Raw genomic sequence first — 10,917 nt, forward strand, 5'->3', positions numbered from 1 at the left:
ATATATATATATATATATAGGTGGAGCAGACAACCAATTAGCTTAGCATAAGGACAGGAAACAAGCAACAAGAGGAAGTTCCTGATATCGGCCAAGTAACTGACAGTACACAACTTGACAGCATTTTGATTTTAATGGAGACTTACTTTACTTTAGACAGAGTAAAGCTAGCTGTTTCCCCTTATTCCCGTCTTTATGCAAAGCTAAGTTAAACAGCTACTGACTGCAGCTTCATACGAGAGTGGTATCAATCTTCTGATTTAACTCTCTGCAAAAAAGCAAATTAGGTTATTTTTCAAGATTTTGAATTATTCCTTCACACTGTTTTGTTGTTTTGTGTATTTAAAAAAAAAAACAGATCACCATGTCATGTGTCTACTGTTGGTTTAACGGTTAAAGAGAGATGAATAATCAAGCTCAACCGCTGTGAAATAACATGAAACCCCACCCTGACGTTTGGCATGAGTCAGGGGTCCAGAACTCCTTCCCACCTAATGACTACTGGCCAATATAAGTCAGTGTTGTGTATACAGGGACCAGCCTCTCACCTGCATTCATGTGCTTTTGATTGCAAACGCGTGCATGTGGTCGGCAATCCGGTCACACCGACAGCAGGAAGGACCTGGCCTGAACTGAAAGCACCCGCTCCAACCAAACACTTAAAACCACCGCCACTTTTGGGTGCCCACTTCCTTTGTGACCTTAAATCTCAGCTTGTACAGTACACAGAGCCTTATACAGTATGCTATATGACAGAACGACAGACACAGAAAACCTACTTGTACTGCTTTCTTTGAATAATGAGTCGGTGTGTTTGTGGATTTTACGTCAAAAGACAAAACAAAGTGGACTGATAAAATAAAAGCAGAAGGAAGGATGTAGTGGTGAAAGAGATGGTGGGACAGTCAGAGAAACAGATGAGGGACTTGAGTAGATCAGGGAGATGTGGAAAAACAATAACAATTATCAGAAGACTGTCTTCTGGTTGACATATCAGAATATCTGTGTGTGAGGTGATTACGTATCTGTGTTTCCTCAATTTAAAAAAACAAACAAACAGCAATAAAATACGACATGATATGAGGTTTGACTGGCACCCATATTATGCCATCTGGTTCCATCCTCTTCTTCTTTAATGGTTTAAAAAATACTGGAGAATTAGCGTGAATAACTGTTTATCTCAATGCGCTCAAATCCTCGTAAATCACATAACAGCAGATGGATTACTTTGCATTTCTTTCGCCAGTTTTCTGGAACCTGTGTTAAAATTTACCCAAATTTTGGATGGAAATATTGAAGTTTGAATTTAAGGCATTACCAAGTAAAGAGAATAAGAAAACTGAATACACAAACCACAAAACGCCATGACGCAATAACAACGATAGACGCTAGACAATTACGCAGTGGCCAGTCTTAGAGAGTGGGCAGTCAGAGAACTGGATAGGAAAAGCAAGTGGAGGAGGGCTTGTAAGGATTCAAAAATGTCTTACAAGATACAGAAACACATTTACAGTATTGGTTGTGCATTTTCTCAGTCAGGGTTTGAGACGTGTCCCTAAGTTAGACACTGAACCCCCCCCGTAACGCGTTTCTGCAGATGACCACCATGTGACTTTCCCCGTGAAGATCAGAATGACTCCCCTCCTTCTCCACAATCATCTGTGTTGGCCATTGGTGCTTTCACTAAATGCCTTTAAAACCAGGAAAAGACAACACTTATGCCATATTATGAAATAACAATATCCACAGTATAAGACAATATCCAGTCTCCTTTCACTATATTGATATATCTATCAATTGTCCAGTTCTAGCTTGAAACCACAAGCACCCTCTAAAACTCACTGCATAAGGTAAAAAATTAAGGATATCATCAATATGGAAATTATTACTGCAAGCACTAAGACACAGGCCCATTCCTGGAGCCCAAAGACACAACCTGAAAAGTTTGACATGTTGCATTTTAGTCAAATTGTCGACTTCAGTGCAAAGCTGTTAACATTTAGCAGTATTTGCCTGGTGGTAATTTCCCGCTTTGGAGCGAGGCCTGCTGCAGGAAGCAGATGTGGACAAACCGCATATAATCCTAATCGACTGGGACAGGAGCTCATTGTGAGTTTAGTGTGTGCTTAGTGTTTGTGTGCGTGTATTAGTAATCACTTCCCGGCTCTGAAATTCACAGCCCATCAAACTGTTCTCGCTAAGCCTGATTCTGTAACATGCCTGTGTGATTTATACATCTTAAGTGTGGGTTTCTGTGCGTTCATTTGACATTTGTCTGTTTACCAATATACTAATTTTACAAACAACTGGTGTATCCTGTCTACTTCAAGGACACACAGATGCTGCCGACATGTTTGTTCGTGTGAGTGTGCGTTGCCATGGCAAAGATGACTGCTCAATGTAGCCATTTCCTTTCACATAAGTCACACACTGCACACAGGGTATTTACTGCAGAATTTCCAGTGTTTAAGCGGTCTCTCCTAATCTTGATCAATAAAGTTCTTCAACATTGTTTGTGGGTCAGCTAGCTTTTATTATGTAGAGATACACACACACACAAGAGTGAGAGTTTCTAGGTTAAGCCGTGGGAGGAGGGCGGGTGAGAAAGAAGAAGACTTGTGACACCAGAGGAAATTAGGAAGTCTTAGTAAGTAACATAAGGCGGGCCTACAGTGGTTGACACACGCACGCACGCAAGCAAGTCAACCCTCGCAGTGTAGCCCCCTGCACCCACACAAGCTAATAAAAGCACACAGCCGTACAAACACCAGGCCTCTCAATTTGTAGTCAGTGATGGAAGATGGTGGATTTTAGCAGCTAAAAAGCCAAATTGAAAACAAGTATGCATTATTTTCTTGGATATATTTACATAAACCTAAAGCAGTAGACTGCCTTAGCTGAGTTCCCTAAACACAAGTCCACCCTTCTCTTGAAAACACTATGTGCTGGCAAAAGCCTACCATGCTGTTACGCATAAATGGGGTCCTTGCATCCCTGACCAGTGAGATGTTTTGTGTGTGTGCTTAGTGCTGGGAGGTATACCGGTTTGTACGTTCATTTCCCTTCTCAGTCATGGTAGTAACTTTGAAACACAACAATTAATAACCCACAACTAACTCTCTTTAACACAGTTTCTAAATTTCTAACACTAATTATTTTACATTTACAAATTTACACCACCGGACGGCATGTTGGGTAACGTTATTATTATTTTAAAAGGGAAACAATGTTAAAGTTGTATGTATGTGTATTCATTCGATTTAAGTTTACTTTCCCACTTTGCACAATGAGAATAGTTTTTGCCAAACTGTTTCATGCATTCTCCTTCATGTAAGGTAGGGCTGGGCGATATAGAGAAAATCAGATATAGCAATATTCTATATTCTATTCCTAGTACCTCGATGACAATATTGCGGCGATATTATCTTGTTGACAATTGGTGCTTTAACAAAATATCTTCACAATGAAATTTAGGATAAATAATCTTCAGTAATGTAGATATAATGACTAAGTGGTGATATTAAGATTTCACAAATCTGAGACGATATCTAGTCTCATTTCCCAATATCAATATAATATCGACATATTACCCAGCCCTAATATAACGTTATTGTATAATGTTGTGGACCCAAGCAAACCTTTTAGTAATCAAAGCTTTTAGCAAACATGACGACATTAAAATGTTTCTATGATATTCTTTGTACTCCTGACAGTAGAAATCAGCTGTTATAAACCTGTATAAAGGCCCAGTCAAGCAAAAGAAAGAAAAAAATTGAAACCGCCAGAATCTTAAAAAAATACTGTGATACAAATGTTGGGTCATACTGCCTAGCACTATGTGTGTTTTTGTAATACATGGGCATAAAGGCTTCTAGATCATGTGCTGCAAGCTGAAATGTGTGTGTGCAGGCACTTAAAATGTACACACACACACAACTAAGAAAGGACAAGGGGAAGCCCCCTGGGGACAGTGGAAAAAGCTACTACACACAAACCCACAAGAACACACACACACACACACGTTAGATATTGCCACATCTCATTTTCTTGCCTCCCCTCTGAGTGTGTAATGTCTGCCCGACAGGACACATGTTTAGAGAAGCGTGTGCTTGCACTTTTTCTTTTCTTTGATGTGCTACACGGGAGTAATCTACTGGCAAAGGTGAGGCGTACACATACACACTAGTACACGTGCACACACACACGAGCGCAGTGTTACCAAAAGCAGGTTCGACAGTGTGTTTAGAAACAATCACATGACAGGCGGATCACACAGATCAGACTTTGTTTCCGACTGTGTGATTGATTTCCTGTCTTTAATCTTCCGACGTGAAGTACTAGTTTGTAGCTACATTTGCTGGACCTGTGAAAGGATTTTGACACCTATAAAGACACACAAAGTATTGCCTGCCATCTCACACATGGCCTGCAATATCCAAGGATCTGTTGATATGCAGACGTCTGTTCAAGTGCCACACATATGAACTGATGCCAAAATGGCAATGTGTTTATAGAAATGAGTTCTCCGCTTCATGTTCTACAACAACTGAGGCACTTTTGAATAAAAGGGCTTCTGTAATAGCATGTTTCTTTTAGGCTGTGCGGTGGCCTGGTAGTTACAGAGGGTTTCCCATGACACTGAGGTCACAAGCATTTGTTCAATCAACCTGGCCTTGGTTAGCTCTATACTCGTAACACTGTCACCAAACAACTGTCTTCTAAATACTATAAAGGTACGCTTTTTATGTAGAAATACACAAGTCCTAATCAAATTAAGAAAGTGAGCATGCATGTAAGACGAATGTCTTCTCTCTGAAAGTTGCGGAAAGTGTTGCAGACACATTACATCCACAACAGCAGGCTGTAGGGCTGTGCAACTAATCCAAATTTGAATTTGGGATTATGATTTCGGCTATAATAATAATAATCGAGAAAAACAATGATATAGCATGTTACGTTTTGCAAGTAAACTCTTATTTAGTGTGTTCTGAATGGGGGAAAAAAAGTTAAAAAGGGAACAGTATTAAGAGATATGTCACAGTTCAAGGTGTTACTTTCACTGTTGATTTGTTTAACTTTTGCTTTGTCAATCTAGCAGCCTGAAGCTGGTTTCACAAAGCCAGATTTGTGAGTCTGCTATATAACTCGGGACGGGTCACAATTAAATGCAACACCTTGTTCAATTCATTTGAACGAAAATGTCCACATCAGATCATTCGTTCATGGCAGCCAAGTGAACCCACACTGAGTTTTCGCATATTGTTGAACTTTAATGAACTTTGATTCCCAAATTCCCTCTGTCAAGGGACTGAACCCACTGCAGGGTCCTCTAGTTATCCCATTACCCTTCAAAATAAAAACTGTGCTTCATTTTGAAATAAGATGATACATTTAGGGTAAACGCAATCTAAACCAGACTCCGTATATCTCTCTTTTTTTTTTTTTTAGATATATTTGACCTTTTGGGTGACTTAATTTTGCAAGTTTTATACAGTATTCTTGTTGTGTGTTGATGCTGTTTCTTCATACAAAATCATATTACATCTGCACTATTTTCCCCAAATGTTTTTTCTTTTTACATCTTCTCTGGATGTGTTCCTAATGGCATCTCTGTAACTGTCTGTTCAAAAACTGCCTCTCTTACGTAAGCGCGCTAATAGCTGGTTTGCAAAGTCGTGGGTTGACCAGAGCCAGTTGATAACCACCCTTGTGAAACAAGTAAGATTGAAATTGTTTGGTTGTGCGGAACCAGCGACTCCACAGACGCCCCAATTTTGCAGAACCTGCGTCATGAGACTCCAGGACCTGACAGTAAGTACTTCACCTTTCATCCCACTTGTATCTCTTTCAATGAAGCCATCATCATCGGACCAGATTGGTTCAAATGGCCATAACGTGTGTCTTTTACTGATGATATGCTTAATGATATCATCGCTGAAGTCACTGGACTGGAGTTTCTTACTGCCATTTAAATCCACCAACATACAAAACTGTAATTATAGGCACATACTGGTTAATATGCTGTATGTGTTTGAGAGGATATGGCAGTATGTAATCTAGCTATTTGATTACTACATAATACTTCAGTTTAAGAAATTGACCAACAAATGCCGTTGCTGTGGACGGAGACCAGTAAAGTCTACTAGAAGCACTTTTCCGGTGATAGCTGAGTGTTACTGCGCAGCCTCCAACTGAGCTTGAAGACGTAGATGTGACGTGGGCAACGTGTCTGACAGTTGTAAGTTTTCTGGTAGCTGTGCCTAGAGAAATCTCAATCATTCCCAATCTTGCAGAGACGGAGAGCGTAGGTATATGTTAGGCGATAACATAGGCACAGGCTAATTACTGCTAACAAACATGCTGGTTATAATTATAGATAAACAGCTAATGTAAGTCTAAACTGTCTGAGAGCTTCTCCAGTACTGTTCGGTAATTCCTCCACTATGCGACAGTAAGTCGCATGGTCATGACAATCGTTAGCCTATTTTTATAAAAACATCTGCTACGGAGCCATAACGTCAGATACAAGGTAATAAAGCCTTTTATACGTTGTCATGTTTCTTTAGAAATAAACAATGGAAAATAGAGCTTGGAAATGCTTCAGATGCAAAGTCATTCCTTGTCAAAGTGACGGTAAAATGAATGGCAGTCAATGGAAGGCTAACTATAGCTACTATATCACCACTGTTACGTCAAATATGTGTTCAATTTACACCTTTAAATTTCAGACTCAGGACTGTATTTGTACGTCATTGGGGGGGCTGATGTAACCGCACAACATGCATCAGGATATGCCGTGTAATTAGATCAGTTGTTGGGTTCTCCATGAACACCATCACTAATTCTTACAGCCAAAATGGATCTCAAAAATGAAGAAAAATAAAAAAATAAATCTCAAATTTGTGTGCTAGGCGGAAACATTTTCAAGAGTTTCAACAGCTGCAAAAAGAGTACCAAACACAGCATATCCTTTTTGAGATGTTGCCCTTCTAGAGCATTGTAATTATGCCTACAAAACACATTCTATATATAAACAACAATAGGGAGTTAAAGTGGGTGTTATGTTGGGGTGTTCTGGTGAGTCAGTGTGCAAAAGAGCACACCCTAGGCACTTGTGGTGTTGTGCGTTTGACTCCAGCAATTGAAAGCTTCACGTAAGGCTCGGAAATTGGTACGACGGGACGGCAGCAACCAGCTAACATGCTGGCTGTGGCTGATGACGAGTCTTAACTGTGCTTGGTATACTTGTACACAGCCCACCTGTTCTCAAGCTGAACATAGTTTCTTCTCATCTACAAGCTGGTTTGTCTGCTGAATAATTTAGATGAAACTCTTAATTCACCAGCAGATGTTGCCAGCTGAGAGCAAATTTAGCTTGAAGCACCATTTATATGAATGCCACAAAGCCGACATTCAGCAAGTTTGCATGCCAAAAAAGAACGTGACTACTGTGAATAATCGGATTTAAGAAATAGTTCAAATTGAATCGCTTACAACATGGCCCAAAGATGATGTACATGAACTGTTTAATGGTCATATTACTGTGTAGAGGGACACGAGATGGACAAAAGGCTAACAGGAAATAAGTTTCACCGCAGAAAGGAATTATTGTGTTTCATGCCAATAAAGCTCATATGAAAGGAAACTGAACAAAAATCACATAAAAAAGCAAGACCCGTCAGGCAGTCAGTGGTGACCTGCAAGTTAGAAAAGAGGGTTTCTGATTAAAAGGCTGCCATTTTCAGTAGCAGCAGGGGATGAGGGGTGTTTTGTTGGGAAACTTGATAAAGATACTCTTTTCTACTTCAACAATAAGCTATAATATCACCTCTACTATGGGTCCTCCCATGTACAACAGCAGAGGACTGTGGTTGTAGGAGGCAGTGTGACAAGGCGTGGATGTGTGTAAAGTAATGAATGAGAGGTATGGTTGTGCTAAAAGAAGAACCTATATTTACCCACTCAACTCTACTTAGCAGCCAATAGAAATGTGCACTGATTATTTTTTTAGTAGAGATAGAGTAATAGAGATTATAGATCATTATTCCAACTAAGTGGCAATAACACAGAATTTCTAGTCTGATCACATGCATTGCTCTCTCCCACATCCATAAAGCACCTCCTCAATGTCCAACCTAACGCCCCTCAAAGGTTTTAACGCAACATCCGCTACCTCCCTGTTTTCCTCTATGAAACACACGCTCGAAGGACAGGACAGACCAAGTCATCAGCACACAATGTGACACATCCACAGAGTTTCCCTTATTTCAGAATGTGTTATGCACCTAATTTCAGAAAGAGAGGCCTTACAAATTGTGTAGCTTTTATCCAAATTGTGCCCAGGAGTTGAGAAAGCTCCAGATTTAAAGCCAGGACAAAATGTTATGAAATGAGCCAAGAAAGAATGTTGCAAGCTCCAGCAAGCAGCTTGCATGAAGTAGGGAAGTAAGGAGAATGAAGTGTGTGTTTGTGTGTGTCCGTAGGCAAAAGGATAAAAAGTTAACTGTTCTGATGCTGATTAGCCTCTTTCACAAATAATCAAACTGCAGTACAGGAAAACAGAGAGACGCTTAACTTCCCTGGACCATAATGTGAATTAACAAAGAAACACAAACTCCGCTGCTACTACTACACCTAGTTCAACTATAACGGAGAATCCTTTAGAGGCTTTACTAACAGTTACTGTACAGACATTTAAAATGAAATGTTCATTTATCCTCCAGTTAGCAAATCATTTCCTCACATATTTTAATCAAATCCATTTAACGAAAATGACTTCTACTTATGCAAATGGTATTACAGAAGTGCAGTACCTGTTGTGGCTATTACAGCAATTTCACAAGGAAGACAAGTCCTATTTTGAGTCAGGAGTTGTGACACAACAGACTCTAGGAATGCATTGTGGGCATTGTTAAGGCAAACAAAAAATGCCTATTTTAAAAAGCACCTTGTCCACATGTACCAAAATACTACACAATTTGCTGTATACTTTGAATGATATTTTGTCTATGTTGGCTCATGTTGCAGCCTACATCTATGGAGAGACATTTAGAGGGGGGAAAGACACTAGGTTTTAAATTATTTCCTAGATTATTATATGCACTCAGTTGCCAGTTTGTTAGGTACACATTGCCAGTCTAATACAACACATCTGCACTCACACCTCACAACTGAAATGAAGACTATAATGTTCAGTTTAGTTTTAAACTTGCAGTTTAAACGGTTTTGATTCAATTTAATGTTCCTTTTAGAGGCTGTAGTTTGTAGTGCGGTTGAATTTGATTAAATTATATATTGGTGTGTATTTAATGTTATAGTCACCCTATTTATCTCAACAAGAGTTGAATAAAGTGGATTGAGTCTGCAAGGAAACTGTCTTCAGCAAATATATTTGTCTTAGTAGATTTATCATCCACTACAGAACCTATCTGCCCAATAGTAAAATAACCTAAATAAGCAACTGCAGTTATTCTATAAATATTTCATAGAGACGTGTAGCCATATACGACAACAAAACAGGATGCTAAAGGCAAACACTAGGAGATAATGCATACAATTATGGCCAGTTTGGTTAGTGGATACTGATGGCTTATTGAGTATCAGGGATGACGATAAATTACTGCACAGCATCCTTACATTCAGGCATGGTTATCAGACAGTAAGCCACAATAACACTGGGCCAGCATTAACCTACAAGCTAAGCTATCCCAACAACGCTATGTAAAGAAAAAAAAATAGCCCACGGGCTAAAAAGTCACGTGAATGTGTCTTGCTTTGCTGGTGTCTCTTTATTTTAAAGAAACGGGAGCCGGTGGTGTGTTTGTGGATTGAGAGACAATGCTAGGCCGCCATGTAAAGCCTGGAAATGGGAGGAAAAGGAAGAGGGCAGTGTGACCGCCCCTGCCTCACCTCCTGGGGGATTCAGGGAACCAGGAGACGGGGAGGGGGTGGGATATGAAGGGTCCGTATGGAGGAAGAGGTGGACAATGTGAAGGGAGAGAGGTTTGGTTCAGATAGATATAAGTTAAAGGAGGCTAGGTAAGGGCATTTCAATTTTGACCCACCATAAAGTCGCTGCCGAAGTTGTCCTCTCCCCTCTCCTCGTCCCCCTCGCTCATGGCCTTCACCCCCTGGATAAACTTTCTCAGGATGCCGGCTTGGTCCATCCTTCAGTCCTCTTGTAACGTATCCCGTTGCCTTTTCCTTTAAAAAAGAAAAAACCTCCCAAAGCAGCAAGGGAGGTGAAAATTCAAAAATAAAACAAAAACGGGACACAAGGTAAAGGGAGAAGGGAAATAAATTAAAAATAAATAAGCTTCACGGGTCCTCCCAGAGAGTCATCGTCGGTTCATAACACAACACCTTCTTTTTTTATTATCGCCCCATGTTGTTTCACCCTTTCCTTCTTTCTTCTGGGCTGTTTTCACAACGCTAACGGTTAACGTAGTCCCAAAGAAAAGCAGCGGCGGCCGGGCTTTCACGTCTACAAACAAGTTTACAACCGTGGCGTCACATAAACTGTTAACATGAGGCTCTGTGGGAAAAGAAAAAGAGTGAAAGAAGACAAAAACCCTGGTCTGGTCAGTCTATCTACCCCTCCCTGTCTACCTCGGTTGCCACATTCACACACTGCTGCTCGTTATTCGCTACTGGGGAACATCCGGACTGGGCAAAGCCGAAGGAGAACATGGACTTCCCTTTCCAGGATATAGCGGCCTGTGATTGGACAGCTGACACCATAAATTAAAATCCCATTGGTTTACGTGAATGTAGCTCTGCCAACGATCCAAGTCTGATTGGATAGAAAGTGTGTCTGTCGTTTTGACAAGATTAAGCATTAAAAGAAATTACCAAAATATTGTAAACCCTAAATATAAGACATTTGTGATTTAACTGTCATATTGTTATGTACATTGA

The 10,917-nt window shown here is 40.1% G+C and overlaps 1 protein-coding gene across 1 annotated transcript in view; it reads right to left on the bottom strand.

The window, feature by feature from the left end:
- Nucleotides 1–10,677, bottom strand: part of LOC117939077 (tyrosine-protein phosphatase non-receptor type 12-like) — a 43,520-nt gene extending 32,843 nt beyond the window's left edge. The window contains exon 1 of the mRNA XM_034864123.1: nucleotides 10,065–10,677. Coding sequence (XP_034720014.1) covers nucleotides 10,065–10,166 — 102 coding nt within the window. The 5' untranslated portion in view covers nucleotides 10,167–10,677. The remainder of the gene's footprint in view (nucleotides 1–10,064) is intronic.
- Between the last annotated feature and the right edge of the window lie 240 nt (nucleotides 10,678–10,917).

This window comes from Etheostoma cragini, chromosome 23 (genome assembly GCF_013103735.1).
Source record: "Etheostoma cragini isolate CJK2018 chromosome 23, CSU_Ecrag_1.0, whole genome shotgun sequence".
Taxonomy (NCBI): Eukaryota; Metazoa; Chordata; class Actinopteri; order Perciformes; family Percidae; genus Etheostoma; species Etheostoma cragini.